The sequence below is a fragment of the Apus apus genome, chromosome 2 (assembly GCF_020740795.1).
Source record: "Apus apus isolate bApuApu2 chromosome 2, bApuApu2.pri.cur, whole genome shotgun sequence".
Lineage (NCBI taxonomy): Eukaryota > Metazoa > Chordata > Aves > Apodiformes > Apodidae > Apus > Apus apus.
The window spans coordinates 44,536,086-44,561,522 of NC_067283.1; the positions used below are offsets into that span (position 1 = coordinate 44,536,086).

At 38.8% G+C, this 25,437-nt stretch overlaps 1 protein-coding gene across 2 annotated transcripts in view; it reads right to left on the reverse strand.

The window, feature by feature from the left end:
- CPNE4 (copine 4) overlaps window positions 1-25,437 on the reverse strand; it is a 229,531-nt gene that overhangs the window by 16,766 nt on the left and 187,328 nt on the right. For both annotated transcript variants that reach the window (XM_051612099.1, XM_051612100.1), the window contains exons 11-12: window positions 23,530-23,663; window positions 7,678-7,732 (exon numbers count right to left, since the gene is read on the reverse strand). In XM_051612099.1, coding sequence (XP_051468059.1) covers window positions 7,678-7,732; window positions 23,530-23,663 — 189 coding nt within the window. The remainder of the gene's footprint in view (window positions 1-7,677; window positions 7,733-23,529; window positions 23,664-25,437) is intronic.

The window sequence follows — 25,437 nt, forward strand, 5'->3', positions numbered from 1 at the left end:
CTTCCAGGTTATGATGGAAGAAAAAGATAGACAACATTTCTGGCCAATAAGAAAGTCCCAAGTCTAGTAAGTGTGCACCATGATCCAAAAATGTATACTGTCTGAGAAATGGCTGCTACTGTCCCCAAACAAGTGGCCCTCATACACTGTCACCCTGGTTCACCAGCAAGAGTGTTAAAATTTATGCTGAAGGCAGGACAGGAAACAATGGATGCAGACCTACCTGGTTGGTTCCTATGCATTCTGAACAACCTATCACAATTTAAACAAGATTAAAGTGCAATATGAAGGAGAGAAGTTCTTTGTGCAGCTCAGTGGTGGTTCACAAACAGGAAATCATCATCACAGGCAAGCTAACAGAAGATACCTTTAAAACAGGGTTTCTCCAAATGTTCAGAACTCATTCCCCACTAAGGTGAGTAAAATCAGTTGTGCTTCAACCTGCCCTTGTGCTGTGTCTGCTGAGGTGGCCAGAATTCAAGAGGGCCCAACCCAGCAGAGACTTTAGGCACATGACATGTGCTGAACACCTCACTGAATTTGGGCACCTGCCTGATAGGACTCCACATAAAGCCCACCCTTGTTGAAAGGTGGTTTGGATCAAACAGTCAATGCTTTAATTTTCAAAACAGTGCAAGGTAATGACCCTCCCTCCTTTTTATTTTTATTTTTTTTAAAATAAACATGCAAGGGCTTTTGTGACTGAAAGGCAAACCACACTGATGATGGAGGACCACAAGCTGGTATGCTAAATGGCATCTTTCTGATAGTGAATGACACAGCCTTCATGCGTTCCCAGAACTGATAAACTAATGGGGAAAAGGAGGCAGAAGCGTGAATATCTAAGATGGCGAAGGCTGGGAATACTCAGGGGAAACAGCAAGATGCTTAGCTGTTCAGAAGCAAGCTTGTTTATATACAATCTGCTAAGGTCATGTGTATGATGGATCAATCTAACAGTCAGGAAAACTGGGGATATGTCAAGCCACACAAACACAGAATGACTATTTTACAGTGGTACCTGCCTGGTACAGAGAACCTTGCACAGAACTGCAGATCATGGTTTGTGGTGGAATCAGCATCACAACAAGGAATGTTCTTGCAGAACCGTGATTGTGCCACTGACCATGAAACAGGTTTAAAAAGTGTGGCTGTCCCTCTGGTCAGCCCTCCTCTCTCTTGAGATAAATCCATAAAATCAATCCATAAAGGGAAAGGAAAGATAAATGCTGGAGTGCAAAGGTGATTACATATGAACAGCATCGCATTACCAGGCTTGCTGCTCACCACTCAAAGCCTCCAACCAAGAACATTTACTTGCACTTGACTATGTATTAATCTTTTCCCTCTGCAGGACTCCTGATAAATTATTTAGCAGATGTCATCACTGATGTGGGATTATTCAAACACAGCTGCCCAGGAACTTCCTTCACTAGGAACACATTTATCAGGTAACTTCTTCAAGTTTTTTAAAAAGCAAAATAAGTAGCTTTACCATACATCATGATGGAGATTGCAAGCATTTCTGGGGATACATCAAATAAATAAATAGTCTGTAATATTTTTGCTGATTACAGTAAAATTTTTACCACTACACTTTGCCTCCATTGCCCACACATAGACAGTGACAAGCACCTACATACAGAAAGGCACCCATGAGACTTGCAGGAATCATAACCATACTCCCATATGCTTATAATCAGCCTAGTAAAAAAGTCACCTTAATAGCAGGTAACTTATTTCCTTCGTGTTGGGATGTAATGAAATTCATTCTCATAAAGGATGAATTGCTTGCTAAATAGGTTTCTAACTAAGGCTGAAAGGAAAGGATAATTTTCTAATTCATGAGGTTTTTTGAGATTTCTTAGTAAAGAATGTCTTCTGGACTGAGACAGAAGCCTCAAAACACAAACAAAAACTCCACCCTGGAATCTGACAAATAATAAAATGTCAAAAAATCATAAAGCAAATTGCTGGGAAGCTTTTGCACTACTCAAAGACATTTTATTTAAGTTGTATTGAAATGTCACTCTATTTTGGCCTTAACATTTTTAAAAATCCCTTTTACTCTACTCTAACTGAACTTTCATTTTTTAAATAAAAGCTGCTTTGACTCAGAAACCATGTTTTTAATTCATTTTTCAAATACTGAATATGGATGCCTCTATTCTGAAAATTAGTAATAATTTATTTATTTATTTATTTCCCTCTCTCTGGATTGCTGAGCTAATTTAAATTAACTTCTGTGTCCTAGATAGCTCCAGCTTTCCAGAAACCTCTATGGTGATGGTACTGGAACTACCTGACAAACGATCTGACAAACTCAGACATGGTTAGGAATGCTTTCTTACTAATTTAAATAGAGATTGTAAAAAATCCATGAACAATAATAGAGGCATAAAACCATAAATGCTGAGATGCACAATCTTGAGCACTTATCTGTGAATAAATGGAACACTATTAAGCCACTGCTAGTCTGAAAATTAAATATGGAATACCTGCATATTTTGCAAAAGTTTAAGACAATAACAAATTTAAAGAACCATTGCTCAAAAGCTATTATTTTCAGAATGGTCATTAATCAAATAGTTTGGGAGCTGGACAGCTTGTGTCTCTGGCTAAGACCACACTGTAGATATTTCTGCTTGGCAAAGCTTGGCCATTTATTTCACTTAGTACTTGATTTCTGAGCATGCCTCCCAGTTTCCATGTCTAAATCCAGGTTGTGTGGGTAAGTTGACAAATTCTGTTTTTTCTCTTTGTGTGCTACACATTCTTGTGCTGGGTCTTTTTTGTCGTTTGCGTATTTTTCCTCTCAAGCTCCTCCAAAGTGTGGGAATCAGAAAGACAAAAAGCACTTTTTTTACTCCCTTACCTCTCCAGCAAACCAGACAGTGCAAGTTTGTGTGGTAAAGATGCTGTACTGTTTCTTAATTACAGTGATGTTCTCTCCAGCAACTCTTCCCAGCATAAGCAGTAAATGAAGCTTTCATTAAAAATGCAGAAATAACCAGGAACTGTGTTAAAGCAAAGTGCAAGTTGTTTTGTACCTATTTAGGTGTCAGCCTGCAATTCTCCTTTAGGAAAGAACACCTCATTATTGACAATTCACCTGTCACAGGGCTGACACAATTATAACTTTCTTTTCATTTTAACAGTAAGTTTTGTGGTGCTGTGTGTTTTTTCAGCTCCTTTGAGTTCTGTCTGCTAAGAAATTAGTGTGTGTGTTTCAGCTTTCTTTCCTCCTCTTCACTGTGCCCTTTGGCAGCAGTGTCTGAGTCTGTATTATCTGCCACCTCTTCACTTTACATCAGACTTTTCAGATACTTCTCATTGCAAAAAAAGAAGTGATGGATTGGAGACATTGGTGTGGAATAACCAGTATGTTCTGCAAGTTTCATTTGTTAGAAACCCAAGTGGGGAATATTGCTCTCAGGTTTACTAGGATCAAGGAGCAGGGTGATGTATTTGTCAGGCCGTGGGGAAAAAAGATCATATTGCCAAATATTAGATGAAAGATCTCTAGACTGATGAGGAATGTTATATATGGCATGTCTTGCTTCCTTCACTCCCACGGATTCCTTATGTCACTAAAAACCTGATGGTTTTCTGCTAACGGCTGAAGTGTTTCATTTGGAGCTGAAATGAGGGAAAATAAAGTCAGGGTAACAGAGCAGTGTGTTCTTGATACGGAAATTCTGTAGAAAACATATAAAACCATGTTTTTAAAGGAGTTCACCCTCATGAGATTCATGAAAAGCCTGAAGAGGTGGATACTGACATTGATTTGAAGTGCTGATGTAAAACATGGGGTGTCTTTTTCCATGGGCAATAATAGTTGGCATAGCGAACATTGGGGTTTTTTTGTAGAATGTAGAAGGATGTGAGAAAGCTGGAAATCTCATTGAATGGACAGGTCAAAACTGCCCTCCAGCACCCATCCCAGGATACTGGTAGGAGCTCAAGTCAGTATGAAGCCAAGGCATTGGTTTGATGTAACATCACAAATGGGTACCTTTCTCCCATGTGGTCTAGTGCACCAAGGAAACACTGGAAAAAGATTTAAACCTTATGGCCTGCCTGAAAGCAACAGCTTTCAGCTGGTCTTAAGTAGCATTTGATCACTAAATGGGTACTTGTTACCATTGATTCATGCCAAATACTGAGTTACAGGCCCTCTTTTTCTACAGCTTGTGACTGAGCTTGACATAAGTTTGACTTGAATCCACTGGATCTACTTATTTTACATACTGTTTTATCAAGCTGCTTACCTATGGCCTTCCCTGCCTGTGTATTGGCAGCCTTTATTGGTCAGCTTTCATTGAGACTTTTAAGGAAGCTATGCTGTTTTAGTCGTGTGGAGGCCCTCATGGTTACTTAGAAACCCTTGGCCCTGGGACTGATTTCTTCCACAGCCATAGGAATTTCTTTTCTGCTGGAAGAAACAAAAGAGCAGCTCCTGGGGTGCAAAGACCAATGTGCTGTAAGCAGGTTAGATCACCTCATTAGGACTGAAGACTTGAAAGCAGGCACTCTAAATTAAAATGAAAAGCTGGTTTCTCCACATGATGGGGTCAGAAACTAGAACTTTTCATAAAGATTCAAACTACATTTGAAGATACGAATTCGTGCAGTTATGGCACTGCTGACCTTTAATTAAAAAAAAATAATATTTGTATGACTTGCAATACATTTGACTGGAAGCATCAAAAGAACATTTGAATAGCATAAAAACTGCTAGGGTGTTGCTAGGGTGTCTATAGTATTACCATATTTTTGCAGCAGAAGAGAAGAAGACAAGCTGGGAGCACTTTTTTCTAGTCTTTGTTACTTTTAATTTTATCAGTTTCTTCACTGTTTCCTATGCATCTTTGCAACATGTTCCACATAAAAAACTGATCACTGTTGGTTTTAAATTAACTTTATGACACTAATGTAGACTCAATTATTGATGGATTTTCAGGTCAATTGGTCTTGACTTATTAATGCATCATCATGAGGCTGACTCTTCACTCTCTCAGAGGGTACATCTTTCAATGTAGAAGTGCAGCCAAAGCCAAGAAGGGACTTGGAAGTGCTGATACAGTTTATTTTAAGGAGACAGACACTTGTATGGACTGTGTAGAGTATCACAGTGAGGGACAGATGACTGTTAATTCCTAATCCAGTTCAAATTGGATGTGCCCATGATGGATACCAAGCTAATTATTTTCCCCCATCTGTTGCACAGAAGGGCTAGTCCCTCTGCAACATGGCTCTTCTCTTCTTTAAAGTTTTATTACATTGGTAAGGTAATGTCATGTCATTTTGTGATTGCAATTTTCTGTCACAATTTTCCATAGTGGGGATTAAAGGGATTGTTCTAGTCCTCACTTGTGTCTCCATTTACTTTGGGACTTGTTTCCTTTACTCACACATATGTAAGACACAAGGAAGTAGCCCCATCCTCTTAACTCTACCTTTGTTTTTCCTGAACTTATCAAAATCTGAAGGTCCTAAATAATCCGTTTGCTTGCTTTGAGAGGTTAGTAAGACACAGACTCTTCAGGACAGCTCATGCTATTAGGCAAGGTTCTTCATCCACAGATGAGTTACTAAGTTCAATGGAAGTTTCTGACTTTCTTAAGAGTAGTTGTCAGGAAATTATCCAAACACCAGTCCTGCCAAAGGAGAAATTCAGTTGGTGTTGGTGATTGTAGGAATATCTCATTATAAAGTCCCCCCTGAAATAACTTTCTGTCAAGACACGTTTTTCAGCTGACACCTGAAACGCACTCTGACAATCAGGTGAAGAGGTTGTTGCCTGGGACTAAAAAAATTGGTTTGTTGCCCCTATGCTCTCGTGACCTGAGGCATCAATGCTACCAGCTTATTATTTTGGCTGAGAAAGAAGCACTCCTGTACTGTTAATTTTACTCTACTGCCATCACCAGCAGAGTGGTGAAAAGACTTCAGATGGCGCGGTAACATCTTCCTTCAGGAAACCATTGGATAAATATAGTTCTCTACAGCTGAAAGAACTGCAAGTTTTCCCTCATGCAATGATGGTCACCTTGCAGATACTGGAACAGCCAGCCCCCGGCACACCACCAGGCTGGTACCTCTGTTTAGGACAATCACACTGGTACATGGCATTGCCAGTGATGGCCAGGACGGGGCTTGAAAGAGCGGTCTGGTTGTGATATATAGATCAATTCATCCAGTCAACACAGCTATACAGCCATGGGTAGGGAGGTACATAATCATAGCAAAGGGATGGACATTTGACAAGTAGCTATTGTGGTTCAATAGTGTGCCTGGTGGTAAAGGCTGTTCAGTATGCTTATTCTCCAAAACACTCCCCCTTATATAGCAGAGCTGGTTGTCAGCTGCTGCAGTTGGAACAGATACACAACAGACACAGATATTCTGTATGCATTTACCACATTAAAATCTGTATCAAAGTCCTAGAAGCTGTATCTGATTTTCAAAAGCATTAGCACTGGTGTTACTTTCAGGAACAGAGCACTGCAAAATACCTTGTCAGGCATAGTCCACTTTTTTACAACAGTGTTTTTTAGCTTAGAAGCCAATGGTGCTAAGACATAGGTTGACTTACCTTAGAGACCTGTTTGCAAGCACTTATCAAATTTGCTGTACATCATTACTGCTACTCTTATGCAGGTAACAAACCTGCAAGCCATGAGGAACACAATAGTATGTTTCTTTTAGCTGCTGATCCCTGCTTTATAATGTTAAGGGACACACGATCCCTCTCTGCACAGAACTATTCTCACCTGGCCAGGTTCACCTCTCTAGCGCAGCCTGATCTGAGAGACACAACTCAGAGGAGGGAACATGGGGATGCTGGATGAAGTCTGCATGATCAGGAGCCCAGTGCTGCTCTTTCTCAGATAGTATCTGAGTTGCAGAATCAGCACCTGGTTTTTGGTTACTTATTTGTGCAGAAATAAGTAGCCCATTGATTATATTAGCTCTGCATATGCAACACAGGATTTGAACTTCTATCTGTTTCTTTTAGGTGTTTTTCTGTTGGATGCTCCTTCTTTTTCTCCCCTGTCTTCACTTCAGCTCTACCAAGCTGCATATTTACACTCACAATTGCACCATCACTGTGGATCACTCTCCTTTTGTGTTGTTTAGAAATACTACTTCTCTCTAGCATGGATACATGCTCTTGTGTTTATCTTCCTGGTAATGAAGATGTCCACTGTGGCACAAAAATTTGCCACAGAGCAAAACTATTCTGAGGTCTTTATTTTCAGGAAGAGATGTTCAATCTCTATGTTATAAAGCATAGATATATGTGGCTCACTGAACCACATCTTCCAAAAATGGTTTCTGTAAAACCAGGGCTCACAAAGCTTCCAAATATGCTTGGCAAATGTTGTTTAAAAATTCAGTTGTCCAGCTAATAGACTGTTCTCTGCTTACTAGACCAGCATCCATTAACAAAACTTTGCCAATATAATTAAATCTTCTGGGTGAAACACAACTATTTTAAGTCTAACCTTGAATTCTGGTTTCAGTCAGGTATCACTGGACAAGAAAGCCAGATGAAAGAAAACAAGCAGTAATAACTGCTCCCCACAACCCTTGCTCTGCACTAAACCATTTCTCCCTTACTTTGTGCCTCATAAACCAAGGAAACTAAAAAAATGTCATTTATGCACCTACTTTGTATTCTGGGGGTATCCTTGCTCCAAATCCAAAAGCTGGGAACATTTTGTCACTGGAAAAGAAGAAAAAAAAAAGAAGAGTGCCCACAGAGAAATACATTTTGTTACAACAAACATTTATTCTTCTGTAAACATTCATTAAAAATGCAAAGCAGTGCAACATTATAGAAAAGGTGTTTAGGTCAAGAGCGTGACACAGCAGACTGGAAGGGTATCAGATTAGATAAGGAGGGGTGTGTGCTGACCAGGTGGAGAGTGATATGGAAGATTTTTCAGATGAACTCCTAGTCGTTTTGGCAAGTCAGAATCATTTGGAGAATACTGAGGGATCAAGATATCTTGCACTTGTTCCACAAAAGCAACAACAGGTCTGTATTACCCACTCTTTTGTAGTATTTGGCTTCACCTGAGGATGAGTTGTCTTAACAACCTGTACCAACAGTTATTCCATATGAATACAATGTGCTCCCCCAGGTCTGAAAATGGGTGTAGTGAAAAGATGAATCTGTAATTCAAAGTGTTTGGAAATTTGGGTTCTTATACCTGTCCAGATTCTAAAGAGACTTCCTAAAGTATCTGAAAAGGTGCAGTTTCACATCCCCAAACCTGGAGGTTCTGTAAAGCTTTCCACCTGCATCATTAGTAGTCCCACTGAAACATAAGATTACTTTAATTAGCCATAGGTTGACTGATACCCTAACAAATGCTGTGGCATGGTCAGTTTGCTTTCAAACACTACAGTGAGGTTGTTCCACCTCAGTTAGATCTTTAGAGAGAAAATTTCCTGATTCAGAGGACCTGGAAACTTTCATGGGTGTTCATACCCTTTCAGAAACACACTGATGTCTCACACAGCCCACGTGCTGTCAAGCTGCCTCTTCCCAGATGGTAAAGTGGAAAACAACAAGCTATAAGGAATGTCTCGTCCCTGAGTCAGCACACACTCACTTGAGGTTAACAATTCACCCAAACATATGCTTAACTCCAGACACATCCTGAAGCCCCGCTGAAGTCACTCCAGTGCTCTAATGAATCAAACCCCTCATAGGTTTATTCAATTCTGCTTACAGGGCTTGTTGAGCTTCTACTACCATTATTGGCACTTTCAAAGACTCCCAAGAGAGGCCAACAGCTTAATTTTCTTTGTGTAGTTCAAGACATTGCCACTCCAAGTATCAAGTGAATAATTCCCTTCCTAGACACACTCAAGGAAGATAATAGCACCCATTAAAATTGCTGTGAAAGGCACCATGATATTTCTGATAAAAGCTAAAGAAAAATAGAAAGGTTTAAAAGAAAGCAGAAATAAGTCCCCCCCACCCCCCTCAAAGTTAGATTTGCCACCATGGGTTAGAGGAATAATCATCAAACCACTGGGAAGCAGTGATGTCTGTCGTCTGATGGCTTAGCTCTCACAATTGTTGTTCTGCTATGAAATTTAGTTGCCACATAAATCTTGGGAGCACATTTCTGTGTACCATATGTTACACCATGTGACAATGGATCTTGGAAAGGAATACTAACATCATTTGCATGGTAATGAAACATTTTTTTCCAAGAGATGTCAGAAACAAAGTAGCTGCTGACATTTGATGCTGACCACCTGCTGATAGCCTTCTCTTTGATTAAACACTGCTGGAAGAGGGGAAGCCCTTATAAATAGATTCAGAGAATGCAGGTACACACTTAGAGGGCAAAAAACAAGAAGCCGCTAGAAAAGGGCACAGAAAATAATGTTTTACATCAATGATTAAGCATGGTTGGATAAGAAAGCCCAACCCTGTGGAGCTGCAAGTTGATTGATTTTGGGCAAGAGCAAACAAAGACTAAAAAAGAATTTTACTTAGGTAGAACATAAGTGTCGAAGTTCAATAAAGCAATCCAAAAAGCTGGTGTTGGCAGCAATTACTCAACCTGGGAGATGCCTAAACCCACATAGTGCCTGCCTTTGTACTGCAACATTTCTTGAACTTAAAGAAGTGTAGGCACTCTAGTATCTGCAGCTCCATCTTCTGCTCTGCAGCAATTCAGAGACAGCACTAAGTGATACCTGCAGCAGCCTGGATTCTCCTTCTGGTGGAGGGACTCCCACACTCCCAGTAACACAGTGGCACAGCCCCCACTGTTCCTCTGCACTCAGAATACCTTACACCACAGTCAGGACACCTGCCTTTATGTCTGAATCTCTCATTTCTTCTCTTTGAGCTAGTGTCAGTTACTGATACCATCGCCTTATGAAAGAGTAAAGCTTGATCACATGATGCTCTCCAGATGGGTTCCATGTGGCTGCTTTTTAGAGGGAAGCGCATGAACTCTAGAGAGGACAGGTATCCTGGGGTCTACTCCTGTGTGTAGTGCTTTCTCCTGCCTCATTCAGAATAGCTCTGCATTCTCCTTAGGAAGCTCCTAATTTTCCAGAATACAGGTACATACCTCTGGTATTCTGATTCAAGCTGCTGGGACAAGGAAGTAACTTTCATATGATCCCAGAGCCTGAACCTTAAGGTAAGAAGGGAACCTTTGATTATCACTCATGACATCCCTTGCATAAAAAGAGATGTTCATGTTATTCCCTGGCCACACCTTGAAATTTGTGGCTGACAAGCTTTCAGAATAAAATGTTCATTTAAGCAATACTTTTCCTCCTATCACACAAAATAAGGTGTTTAACTACTATAAAGGTCTCACTCTTTAGTAAGTATGCAGTTAGTGGCTTAGTGTTATTTCACAAAGTAACCCTCTCTAGTCTTCTCATTCACCCCTCACTTTGTCATATGAGAAAAAAGACCCAGCAGCTGAGCCTGCTGCCCTCATTCTGCTTATCATGCAGTACCAAGACACAACAGGGAAAACGTGACCCAGAAGGGCAGCCAAGGATTTTCTTGCTTGCAGGACAATCCTTTATGGTGTAGGGGCACAACAGAGCTGCTCTGCCAGACCCTGGGCTATCATGGCAGCTTGCAGCAGAAAGAAGAGCAGCCTCCCAGCTTCTGTAAGCTATGTCAAGGGTTAGACCATCCAGGGACTGAAAAGACAGTCAGAAAACAAAAATGTTTCCTCCTGCCTCAAGGGTGAATTGCATGCATCAGAGACTCCAGCCCTGCTTTCTAATCTGGCATTTCAGTAGGAAACGGATCTGCTCTAATGATTTTTCTTTTCTTTCTTTGTAATTTAAACTCAATGAAAAGAAGAAAAGTGAGAACCAGTTTTCTTTTACTTTGTGTTGCTTACTCAGGCATTTGAGCTTCATTTATACCAGGAAATAAATAAGTCTGGGACCATGGCTGAAGGACTGGGACATGACTATGGACATAGTCTTTCAGCACCTTCCCTGGCATAGTGCTGCCTCTTGCCAACCAGCAGCCCCCAGAGACATCCCAGGGACAGTCCAGGGGACAGCTGTGCTTGAGGCTGTTCCCAAATGGCAGTTTGAGTATGACCAGTTCGTGCTTGGGAGGAAGAAAGCTGAGGTACAAGGACATGGTCAGTGTTATGTCCTTTGGCCTCAGGCCACATCAGGATCTTTGATTTAGTTTGTTTAAACCTCACCAGAAAGTCCTTGGCACACAAAAGGAAACTGCCTGCACAGTCCTGCTGGAGATAGATTGCTTAAGGGACAGGAGAGAAACACAGAACTGAAAAAACAAGCAGGTTCCAAAAAACCAGAATTTTACAAAATCAAGATAAAAAGGACAGTTGCTTGGCAGAATCTTTACAAAATTACTCTGTCATGTCTACTTCACATTTAATATTGTTCTTTGTTTTATATAGGTTCCCTGAAAATGAAAACTTGGCATAATTTTCAAAAAGCTGGAGTATTAGACCTTAAGATCAAAAAAGTAAAAGCACCAGACTGACTTTTATACCTGCCTATATAAGGGCCATTAATAGACATGCAAGCATAAATGTGTAGGGCTTCTGGCACTTTTTCCAGTCGAACAGGCATATATTACTGAAAGGTATCAAAGACTGAGCAGGGACAGGGTCCAGGTTCAGTGTTCATACTGGTAAATATAAATTAATGCACAAAGAAAGGAATTGTCAGGACTCCAAGACTGCAGTCTTTTGAACAGAAATACAACCAGTTAGTCAAAAGTCTCTGAGTAACCTCAACTCAATGTCCAATAATGGACAGGAGAAAACAAATTCTGAAAATATCCCTTATTATCCCTTTGGAACAATGCTCAGTTTTAGTCACCCATCCTTTAAGGTATCCAGTGGAGACAAGGGAAGCTCAATGACAAATCAATACATTAACAGGGGCACAGAGGAGAGAGGTTTCAGTGAGCTGTACTGCACAGACAAGAAAGGAGATGAACAGTGGAAGTAGTAAGGTTTTGTAAATTAGTAAGTGATACTGATAACGATACCTTTTTCTGTTTCACTAGAAAGCTTAGTGTTACTGGAAGATAAGAAATATGTTTAAAATAAAAATAAGGAGACAAACTAAAGAACATTACAAAATCCTTCCTCATTAACTACTCGTGCCCTCTGACATTTTGTATCATAGAAACCTGAAGTTCAGATTTATTCTGAGAAGGATTTGCTATTCCTAGGAGAAGAATTAAGATAAACCTCTTCCACTGGGTGAAATTAATTAGTCAGACATTAGAGAATCTTTTGCAACTTCCTCTGAAGCTGCTGGCATAGAAAATGCTGGAGATAGAACTAGATGTTCACCAGTGTGTCAATACCTGTATTCAGAAAGGAAAACAAGAGCTATCAGGGCTATGTTCTCTGAAAATTAGTTCCTTATTAAAAGCTGTATTTGGAACCTAAGTTCTTAATTGTATGGAGTAAATGAGTAAATGGGGGGGGGGGGGAAGGGCCTAAGTAATTCTAGATCCCATTTATTCATTCTGGAAAGATGAACTTCTAGCTAGCCACTTAAATGGGTAGTCTGGGACTCATTTTACTGGTGGTCATGAAAGCCCTTTGGTATGTAGCTACAGATGTGCTTACCTGTAAGCTCCTGAACTCAATGCAGCAATTTGTGTGGATGTTACTAAACTGACCTTGCAGAGCCCTGGCTTGAAAACCTGCTCACTTTATGTTGGAGCAACACAGTAGCAGGAGTGGTACTAATGATGCAGTGAATGGGGGGAAAAGAAAGAAACATCAGGCAGGGGCTAGGGGTGAGAGAGGGAAAGAAACACTAAGAACCCATTTTTAATTTAAAATGACCAAGAATCTTAAATTTACAGCTCTCTGAAGTTCTTGCAAGGAGTATCCCTGATTAGCATCCCTGGATATTAAGCTGTCACTTGTAATTTTGGTTTTGGGTCTGATCAGAATTACAAGGGTGTTATTTTTAAAGTGCTATGCTGGATGCAGCAAAATCAATTACTGTGCTTTCCATTTTCAGTTCAATCTTATAAGAATAAATTCTGCTTCTGCTCTGCTCTACATACTTTACCTGTGATAAAAGCAGGTATTTTTCCTTTGTTAGAAAGAAGTTTCAAATTACAAAAATAAAAGGGGAGTGTCTGTCACACACGTAATTGAAAAAAGTGTGAATGTAAGGAGTGGGAGAAAGAAAGGGAGGAGGAAAGGGGAGAGGAAGAAGCAAAGGAGAGAGGGGAAAGGAAAGGAAAAGAAGAAGGAGAAAACAGCAAATAGCACAAACAAAAGAGAGTCATCTTTAAACTCAATTAAAATTGTAACCTTTCATGTTCTGGGAGTGAACTAGAAGAATATAAGCTGAATGAAGTGTTTCTTTTCTAAAGCATATGAATGAATCATGTTCCTGAGCATATTATTTAGTACTCATCTGAGGAGGGCTCAATGCCAGTAAATTCTGAATCATAACTGCTTACAGGGATTAGCAGCAGTTCCAAAGAAAATACAGAAATCATATGAAATATTTAAACATTTTCAGTTCCTGATTTGCAAGCAGAGTTAGGTAAATAAAGGACATGATCTGTATGATCGAATATGGCTAAATAAACATGTTTAAGTGGAAGGAATCAGAGCCCATCCACTTCACCACTTGCAGCTCTGCACAGCCACTTGTGCTCCTCCAGGATGGGCTGGGGGCAGAGCCAGGCTGTGGTCCAGCTCTCAGCCTGCCCCAGTGAGAGCCAGAAAGATCACAGGAATTCATCAGCAGCAGTGTTTTGTCCCCCTAAACGGTTTTGTGTCCCTGGGGGACCGCTGTGCTGTCACCACACACCTTGTGGTTGTGCCTGGTTCGATACAGCCGTATTTCTGGTTTGGGCCAGGTTACCATGTGCTTAATCAAACCTACACTGTACCTAACAGGGCTTGGCATCTAGTCCATAAGGCATGGTGATTCTTAATGGAGCAGCAGGAATGAGCCGATTATCATATATCTGGGTTACAAAAGAGAGCTGGGAGCACACAAATCAATGGTAAATCACTGCAACAGCTACATTGTTTGCTCTGTTGCAGACAGAGATGCTACACAACCATGTGCAAAATCTTGACATTAAAATTTGCTCCCTATCTTTAATTACAGCACTTATTCACCTTAGGGGAGCAGGAATCTGCTGAATACTGAGAAACAGATATTCTCCTGTAATTGGGTTTGAAGAATATGAGGGAAATGCCTCCCTCACCTGAATGGGAAATAATTAATGAAGCAGGGGAATACAAATTCCCTGAAGCTGGTGGTTACCAAATGGCATCAATACATGAAATAACTAACAAAGCCAAGTTCAGGTACAATAGATTTAAACTTCCCCTTGCTAACATTAAAAGAATTGCAAAAGAAACTCTGCAGGGTAAAAATATCTAGTGAACTCATAAAATCCTAGACTGCGGAAAAGTAAATACCCACAGGGAAAAAAAAAAAAAGCCATAAGAGCTTGGGGAAGGAGTAGGAAAAGCAAAATGAAACAGCAGTGAGATTTATCACTTGCTAGAAGAGTAGCCTAATAAAATGGCATACTCAGTAAGGTAAGACAAAATGTCAAACTTCCCTGCAAGATGACAAATAAATTGCAATGACCTGATTTATACCTACATGAATGACCCAATTCAGCAAAATGTATCTTGAAAAATAAATGGGACTTTATAACTGGGAATAAACTAGGGAGGGGGATGGTACAAGAGGCTACAGTGAGTTATATTTAACTCTCAAATCCAGGCAGTTTCCAGACAGTCCTATGTATTTTAAGGGGTTGCACATATGTCCCTGCAGCTTCCAAAACCTTGACTCTGTGGTAAACTGGAATATCTGTGGGATCATTTACAGCAAGGTATACCATGACTGAAGAAGTCATTCTCAGAGACTGTAATCTCAGATGTTTAAAACCTGACGTGTCTTAAAGATGACACTACAGGCAGCAGGCTGAATTCCACCATGTAACATGCAGAGCACGAAGTGGTTCTTCAAGGGAACTGTAGTGCGGCCCTGCCTTCTTGAAACACAAGTGTGTCTTTCAAGTATCAGTGTGTACTGCATTAAGCACTCACAAGAACAAAAGCTTTGTTATGTATGCACATAATTTTGTCCTTTTTTACAGATTACAGGGGGAATGGTTGATCAGAGATCTTCCCCTGCAACAATTTTCTATCAGAAAATATTCAGCTGTAAGGGATGTGCTGGGAAGAGCGGAACACAGGACTGTGTTGGCATATGTATGCAGGCAGTTCCTGGGAGACAAATTCCTCATCAATTGCTCTCAAGATACAAATGAACTTTCTAGGATGAGCAAGGATAAAACCATTATAGAGATTATATTGTGATTTAATGCAACCAAATGAGCTGTTGATGTACTTTTACCAAAATAAAAATGACATTAAGTCAAAATGAAGAACATTATCAAAACAAGTTAGAGCAAAATTGCAAGTGAAATACACTGATGACTAAACATTCAGCAAGGCATCAGTGAATATGCAGAAGAAAGTGGGCTAGTATTCTCTGTTCATCTGCTGATTTGTAATGTCTTACCAAGGATAATTCCACAATAATTTGGAGGGGATAGTAAGATAGCAAGATAAACCTTATTCACAAGAATTGCCTAGCTCTTTAACTGAGCAATTTGACCCATGAACATCAAAGGTCAACTCTGGCAAAAAGTGCCCACTTTCTGTAAAGGAGAAAACCTGCATGAGAAGATTCAGAACACTGTACATTTATGGATAGAGAGGTCTCCAAATGGGAATAATTTGCTTCTCAGCTATATGACAACATAACGGAGTGGAGGACTAGAAAAGTTACATCCTTAACAATGCAAGCAGGAAATTCACACTTCTGAAATTTTAGAAGTGGTTGCTTTGACTTAAGGTGTACCAGATCAGTATCAGATGGCATCAGTGAAAATGGCAAAATAAACAGCTGTTTCTTTTATTTATGCTTATTTACTTATTAATACTTCTTTTTTACACATACGTCTAGTCTCTATAGTAGTAGGTGGTATGCAATTTCAAATAAAGTTTTGTAGGGTTTTATACTTCAATTCTTTCCCTTCAGAAAGACATGCTGACAGAGAAATCCCAATGGTCTGCACAGTCCTGGAGAAGTGTCAACTACTGCACAGAACAAAGCTCTTCCTCAGAGGAGATTTCAAGCTGAATTGAAAAATAGTAAAGCCTGCATAAAAAAACCCTGCAGAAGGTTCAGATTTTTATGTATCTACCAGCTGACAGAACGCAGCAGAGGTCTCTGAAAAGCATGTGAAGGAAGCAGTTGTTTTGACAAAAAATTTGGAAGAGACTGCTTGTGACTGCTCTACTGACGTAGGAACTGAGTTCCTGGAAGAAGAATCAGTGTAAAGAGGACACAAAGATGAGAACTTGGTAAGGGAATAGACAGAGCCATAAGAGCTGACAGTATCTGCACAGATAAAGGGCCTGCACATGTGTAGGTATACATACACATATAGATACAAACATTTACACACACACATATGTATGTATGTATGTATGTATGTACACATGCAAAAGAAACTGTTACAAAGTCACCTTCCCAACCCAGTTATACTAGATTAATTCTCCTGTAATGATTCTTGGGATAAAAAGTGGTGAAATCCCTGTGTGGCTGCAGTCTGCAAATACAGGTTCTGCAAAGGCAAATACTAAATATGTGTATGTATATATATTATGCAATTGTGCCAGCCTAGGCCATCAACAGTTAAATCCAAGGATTTTCAAGCCATTTTGGTGGTTAGAAGTGTCAGCAATTCCTTTTTCCCAGTGCAGTTCTAGTCCTGGGTTATCTAAACGCTTCAGAATATGTTTACCTGCACCTAAGCTTATTGATAAACATAAGCTACAAGGTTTTCTGTACAGGTTACTCTTTTCCTTCTATTGCTATGTCTATGCAAATTTCGTCTTATTAAAGCACTAAATAAAAAGATTCATGTCTTTTCCCCCATGGTTTTTAAACTTGTTTAGGTATGCTAATCAGCTTTTTTGCTTCACAGCCTCCAGAAAGGCTGTTTCTGTAATTAAAGCGATAAAGGGAGATTATTAATAATTAAGCATATTTTTGTTTATTGATCTGCATGGGTAGCTTAAATTTTAACATCTATAGCTCTGCGTAGAGTTTAAATTTAATATTTAATGTCCCATATAGTGCCAGCTATTCTAGGCATCATTCTTTCACCCCAGTTTTAATGGACTACTTACTATTATGCTACTATCTCAACCAAAGCCAGTTTCTGCTTTTCTCTTTTTGTCTCGCAAAGGTATTTAATTCAGATTAACAAAGGTAACTCTCTGAGTCTTCACCCACAAACTCAGACATTGCTTCAGGATGAATGACCTGAGTAATTCTTGGGGATCAGGCTCTGATTAAACTTTGGGATCTCCTTTCCACTTAAAGCCTCAATCCAAAACACAGCAGTTAAGTATGAACTGATTTTTGCATTTGGGACCAATTGCACTGATTTATATATGACTTCCATAACACAAACTGCATCATCTCTATCTTGTCCTCTTTCTCTTCTCTAGCTGACCACTGCTGGGTATCTCAGGCAATGTGTTTCTGGGACAGACAGACCTTTCATCTGACTTAGTTTGAGTGTTGTAAAGGTTTTTCTTTCTTAGATCTACACTGAAAGGGATGGGCTGCAGTGGGAACCCTGGTCTTTTTATTATCTCCTTTCCTTTTTTTCCCTTCTCTGTTTTCAAGTGCACTTTATTGCATGAGGGAAAAAAGGCTTTCTACACAGTTTTCAATCAGACTGCATGCATTCACTCAGGCCTAAAATACTGAAAAAGAAATCATAATGAGGATTTTTTCCATCTTCTCTCCTACTGCTGGTATTCATTGATTGCAGAAGCTAATGTTGAAACTCAAATTGACTTCAAGACTCTCACATCTTCTGTGGAACATGGCCCAGTTCTAAAATTTTCACTCTTAAGTATTTTACAGAGCTCTACACATAAACAATTTCTGCACTTTGCAGGAATAATGTACTCTTTGTTCATTAGTGCCCTTTGGGGAGGTTGCTAGACAAGTGTGTTTTACACAAGCAGCTCATTTATTAACACACAATTTCAGTGTGAATGTCAGTTTTAAGGAACTACTTGAATATTTAGAGTGAAGGAGCCTATTTGCCTCAATGAGAAAGGATATTAATGCCAGGAAACAGAGAGAATTTATCTTCCCAGTGTTTCAAGGGCTCTTAGAAATAAAAGAAAATCTGCAGTATCTGTAAGGGTGAATACACGGACATAGAGATTTTAAATAATTAATAATTACTTTTTGAAATTGATTTTGAATACAAATAAAATGACCAATTTTATGAAACAATTTTGCAAAACCATGTGGTGAAACACATGGAATAATGAGTTGACTGTGTAGATCAGAATGGGGATGGCCCAGCAAGAATGGGAAGTTCCACAAATACCCAGTGCAACAAATACTTAAAAGTATTTGGTAAAATACCTCTAACTTCTGTCTTTGTTAAGCTATGGGTATTGTTTTGACCAAAATAACTGATTCTCACCTATGTTTGTGAGCCCTTTTTATTAATCCAGTGAACAATGTTGAATGTATGCCCAAATATAAAACTTTGTGTAAAAATTAATCACAAAGATCATCCAGGTATATGGGAGGCACTAAATATTTGGGTGTGGGGCAAACAATAAAGTTCAAATTCAGTAAAACTCTCAACTCCATCTTAGTGCCATCTACATTCTGCATAATACTTCAGTGTTTGCTTGAGTCAGACTGAATTCAATTGGATTAGATAAGAAGTTCCAACATCTTGCTGAATCAGAACAGAGGTTTTAATGCAAAGATAAATATTTAATTTATTACAATGAGGTTCTTAATAAGCAGAAGAGAAAGGAAAGGTACTAACTGCAGAAATCAGATTTCAAACTGAGGAGCAGATTTGCAAGTCTTGCCATGGGCTTCACTCAGAATATCATCATTAAAACTCGTTATAATGTAAGATCATCTAGCAAGCATTTCAGCCTTTAGCATTGTGTGCATGTAACAGCATTTATCCTTACAAATAAGCTATTTACGGCCCTGTTCCAGCCCTTTTTCCTTTGTCAGAGACAGTTACCACTGCAGAATGAAAGATGAGCTAAACTCAGGGCTAGTTGGTTGTATTCCAGCACTGGTAAAACAAATGATTAATATCAAAGGAGCAGCCATTTTAATAAACTGTGTGTATTTTTGTTATTTTGACTTATGAGTTTGCTTTGTAGAGAGGGAAGCTCTAAAACAGCATAAGAAAGAAATTATTTGTTTTATTGCATGGTTAAGTGTTAAAAATATCTATTTTTATATATATATATATTATACGCATACCTATATATTTATACACACATGAGTAAAACTCTAGTTGCATATATATATGTGGTTGGGGGCGGGGGGACTGAAGCACCTCTCCTACAAAGACAGGCTGAGAGAGCTTTGGTTGTTCAGCCAGGAGAAGAGAAGGCTCTGCAGAGACCTCATAGTGGCTTTCCACTATCTGAAGGGGCTGCAGGAAAGCTGGGGAGGGGCTTTTTACAGGGGCAGGTAGTGAGAGGACAAGGGTAATGGTTTTAAGCTGGAAATGGGTAGACTGAGGTTGGATATTAGGAAACAATTCTTTAGTGTAAGGGTGATGAGTCACTGGAACAGATTGCTCAGGGAAGTTGTGGATGCCGCATCCCTGGAAGTGTTCAAGGGGGTTGGAACTAGGTGATCTTCAAGATCCCTTCCAAAGCTAGCCATTCAAAGTAAAGCAAAGTAAATAAAGCTTTAAGTGCTTATGTGAGAGGTTCACAGCAGACCTGCACTTATCTTGAGATAAGTACTTGTTTTATCTATAGATACTGGTTTTCATAGATGTTTCCAAATTATAGTAATGGAAACCAAGTTGTCAATATGCATGTGTATGTGCTGAGGGCACATCTCAGTGCTTTTTTGATGCTGGTTCTCATCTACACAAGCAGCTGCCAAAACCATTGCTCAGAGTTGGTGAAGGTTAGATGCCCTAAGCCAGCCACAGTGCACAGAGAGCTAGGCATAACCTCACCTGACTTAAGTACACTTGCTAACTCCTTATTTAAAACAGGTACAGGGAATATATGCACATTTGTTAGTGCCCAACTGGTATTTTAGGATCCTGGCTAGGCTTATATGGCTGGTCATCAGAAATCACTTGATTTGACTTCTGATCCAGAGAACTGAATACTGGTATTACTGAGGTAAAGAACACATTATACAGAAGCAGGTCCTTTTAATGTTAGACACTTCAATGCTCAATGTTTTTTCCATCATTTCAATCTGCTACAAAAAGGTGTAGTAGACTTGCTGAATTTCAAGGTAAAATTATACCAGTGATGAAATTCTTAATATAAAAGAACCTTGTGAAAATGTAATGGAAATACATATTTCTCACTTATTTCTTCATGAGGTCAACTTTAAGCATTCATAAGTAATTTATCTTAAACTGTTTTTTTCATGGAGCTGTCTGCTTATTTTACCATATATTTCCAATAATAAGCTTTTATTGTGTTTTCCCTTTTCTAGTATTTCTAACTACATTTTAGACCCTAATTCCTTAAAATTAATCCATGTTTCTCCTTCCTTTATGATTCGTTGATGCGGTTGCTTGGTCACTGATTATATCACATACAAACGTTATCTTCTCTCTTATGACAAATGTTGTTATAGCCTGAAATAATTCCACCATTTAGATAAAGTATTAAGTCTTTTGTGCAGGTCAACAGCTCTTCCATTTCCCACACCATTATCAGATTGGCCTGTTCCTACAGGGCTGCAGCATTTCTACAACTGGGATAATAATCAAAGTCTATTTCTCATTTTCTGAATATTGCTGATGAAAAAAATGAATCTTATTCTTTCACACTTGACTATGCAGAGAGGCATTATTCATTTAACTGTTTCAGGAATCACTGAACCATACAGATAAACAGGCTTCTGGATGAGCAGGGATTATTCCAGTGTCTCAAGGGATGTGAGGCAGCATGTTATTTGGAGCATTAATTACTTATGGGTATGTTACATTAGTCTGATGTGTACAGAAACCTAGACTATAAGAAGATTTGACTTGATTAATAGAACCAACTAGAGTATCTAAAAGAAAATTTAAGATTTTGAGTGTAGTCTCTATATATACTACTTGCCAATCCAATTTATCTGAAATTACAAATAAATTTGAACATTCCTAATTACAGAAATTTTTAAAGTTATAGACATAGGCTTTTTTCCAAATATAAAAAGCAGCCTTTACAAACAACAGATTTTATTTTATTCCAACTATTTTTCCATTTTGTATAAATACATTAATCCTGGGACCCAAAGAAAACCACTCAATTTTCCTTGGTTTGGGTTGAAATCATCCGGTTGTCCCTATATGATATACATGATGGGTATAAAATATAATTTTTCAGGTCAGAGCACTGCCACCTTTGTGGTCTCATATATTAATCTTACTAATGACATGTCCCTGTGTGGATTATGACACTGACTCTAAACAGCCCTTAGGTTCAGCGGCTTCCCCTCATTCACTTTTGGCTGATCTTAATCTGGAAACAGAAATCCTACTACAGTATTTGAAACACAGCTGGGCCCACTAGAGCAGTTATGGATCTGTGCCACATTTTTTATTTTCACTGAATTCAAAACTATTTTTTAAAAATTGTATTTACAGAGGACTTGCTTTATAGGTCACATATGCTCATACGTCTCAAGCCCGCAACTAAGCGCAAAAAGAGCTCCTATACAGAACCTATAGATTATTTTGTCCAAAGGTTTGCTTCTCCTAATTTCTTCTTTAGAGAAATTATGTTCTCCTTACCAGTTTGCTGGATTCAAAATGTGCAATATAAGGAAAAGGTCTTCACTTGACATTTTGATCAGAAAGCACTGACCATGTTGAATCAACCTGCCCATGGAAACATACTTACAGTGTTTTAAGTTGAGAACATGTACAGGTCAAACAGATGCCAGAAAGGTGACATTTCCCTGGGAAAAGTAATTCTGGCTCCTGTTCAGTGGTAGTTCATAGCTCATACAGCCTTGGTTGTGCTGATTAGCATCAATAGGTATTTTCTGAAGCACAATAGTACTGAATGATGCTGGTGATTTCATTGAAAAAATGACTACCCAATATTTTTTGTACTGATTGGAATATGCTATATTAAGAGAAGAATCCTAATTTGGGATTAATGTCTCTGTACAGGAGGGACTGTGCCACTTAACTATTTCATTTTCTTGAAAAATATGCTTTAAGTGATAAAACAAAAAAATCTGTGAGCACAAACCAACCCTTTTTATTCCTTTCCCTATTATGAAGTATATTAATCTTCTGAATTATTGCTAGCAATTATTAAATTACTGGATAATCACCAAGGAATTATCACCTTACTTGCAATAAAATACTAATTTTCTCAGACTCATTGATTAAGTTTGACCATCACATTCTTACAGAAATTGCATCAGAACAATGTTTTCCTCTTGAGGAAGACATTTCATTACCATGCAAATAGAACTGCCTCTGAGCAGGCTAATTGGTAAATGTGACATGTAACATGCAAACCATGGTATTAAGTCACTCCACAATTTATAAAGAAAGTACAATTCCAATTTGACCATTGTTTTTTTGAGATCTGGTATTTACATGTGTCAGAACCGTGGGTGGATGTCTATTACATGTGCAAAGATTAGGAAGAATAATTGTGTAAGATACTGTGCCTCATCAACGAAGAAAAAACATTTAAAGGAAATGCACTTGGTAATTAGATTAATAATGGCCAATTAATTTGATAGAAGCAGGCAGCCTATTTGAAAGCAACAGAAGTACATAACGTAATCAAAGCACATTTGGACCAATTACTCGCATTTGCTTATTTATTTAAAGGCATGATGTATGCACAGTTTATCACTATCCTTTAATATTTTTTTAGAAGATATTGTAATATTCAACAGGCCAGAAGAACACTCAAAAGGACCACCCATTTACTTCTAAGAACACAGATGGCCACTAAGCGGTTCAGGCTACTACAAATTCAGTTTCAAACACACCATCTCAGGAATACGATGGGATGGGACAAAACCAGACACCCAAGTGTATCAGAAAGGATGCTATCAGCATCTCCAAAACAGGCTTCAAGCTTAACAGACAAGAAAAATCCACTCAAATATGCAATTTTGGCATGTGAATACAAACTTAACATTTAACACACATACCAGCCAAACAGCCAAGAACTGGGCCTTTCATTACCATGAAGCTCATGTAAACCCACAGTCCCTCTCAAGAGCATGTTAAGGTAGACTAATCTTTCTGATGTGCAGCCATTTCTCTTCAGGGACTAAACACTGAGCTACTGCAGCTGGCAGCAGGCAGTCATTGATTTCACACTGTGAAAACAGTTTCTCAAGACAACTCTGTTATCAAATGTGGTTATTTACCTGTCATAGTCTTGGCAAATCTCCCCAACAGCTACCAAAGCTTTCAAGTACTCATTGGGCTGATAGGGGTGGATGTAGTGCAGTGAGCAGCTGTTCCTAGGATCACCATTTGATGCAGTGAAATCTATAGCTACCTGGAAAAGAAGGAAAGTCAATGTGTTGTGGAGCTCTTCTGGGCACAAGTATACCCACACCAATCAAGTATCTTTATCAGAAACAGTTTTCCATAGACTGCAGCCTTAAAGCAAAGGTCATTTTAAAGTGTACTCCATCAAATTTGAATTAGGATAGTATTGATAAACACGTTTAAAGTAAATGACAGCTTATAACATAAGAGATAATAAAATTAACATAGCATAACTAGGAAGACAATGAACTGCATTATTATTCTATGTGGAAAATAATGTTCTAATACAAATTAATCAAATTAACTATCTCCACGTTCTCATACTTAATGAAATTATTCCAGCTCAGGTGATGTTCAAGACATGAATGCTGTACAGCCGAGAAGTCCCAAGAGAGTTAAAAATCCTGCTAAAACTATAAATTAGAACTGCAGTTAGGAACATTACTTAGCTATTTTAAACCTTACTGTGGCTGTTGTTATAGTAATAGATAGTGCCTCTCTTTTACTTTTTGTCTTCAAAACATCTAAGCATTAAATAATTAACCCTCTCGATTTTGTAGCTGATAGCAAGCTTAAAGGTGAGCTCCAGGGAAGAAAAAAGAAGCTGGAATCCTGCAGAGATTTTTGTGTTGAAAAGCCTTAGAGAAGATTGTGGGAAGCATTCAATGCCAAAGTAAATATTAATGAATCCTCTTAAAATCCATTTCTCCCTTTTAAAATGCTCTTTGTAATTCTCACTGAAGATGTACTCTGGCATGCATCTTCCTGTGAGATGACTGTCATGGACCCGAGAGCTCTCTTCTGAATTTGTGTTGCTGCTTTCTAGGAACCCCTAAAAGGGAAGATACCCAAATGGTCTCACAGAAACAAAGGAAACAAAGATATGTACAAACTTCCTTATGATTTTGTCCAATAACCTCTTCCTTTAAAAGACCCATTCTACCTGGATATTCCACAAACACACAGGATTCAGACTTCAGTTTTACAGTGCAGTGGACAGGTAAGGGCCTTGCTGAAGCCTGCAAAAAGAACTTTGAAGACTCAGCTTGCCTCTGCAAATGTGCAGTTTCCCCAGCTGGAACCTCTGCCTGGCACAGAGAAGGCTGTTTTATGCAGCTATAAAACGAAAGTGAAACATGGTATTTTCATTCTCCCTTAAAAAAAAAGCAGCTCAGTCCTCCTGAAACTTATTTTTTGTTGCTAAAAACGAAAAGGGAAAAATTATACTGGGTTAACTCCACGTGGCTTTTCCCCACTGTTTCTGATTTTCCACCTCTGACTCTTAGCTGAAGAAAAATACTTTTCACTGGGCTCTACTTAGCTTGGAAATTCCTCTGCCCCTTGATCAACTATGGAGCCCTAGCACCTGACCACATTTCAGTCAGGAGCTATGAGCTTGATTTGGCTTTCAAATAAAGTAATCTTTCACCTCTGCTTTCCCACTCACTATTCATGCATGGAAGCAATGAGTCTGTTTTCCACACAGATCTTTTTCCAAAAATAATAGTTTTATTTAACTTGAATAAATCAGTGGGAAATCTCTCATGTTTTCAGTTGTCTGCATGCACTTAACTGAGGAAGAAAAGAAACTAGTGGTTTGTGAAACCTGAGGTAAATCCATGGATATTTATATAGATTAGCTCAGTTTTGGGACATTCTTTAAAATTCTTAGCTAAGGTGTGCATATTTTCTTAAAAAGATACATATTTTCTCTGATAACATTAGTTTTTTTTCTGGTTATAGAAAGTGCAGAAATTTCACTGTACGACAGGGAAATAGAG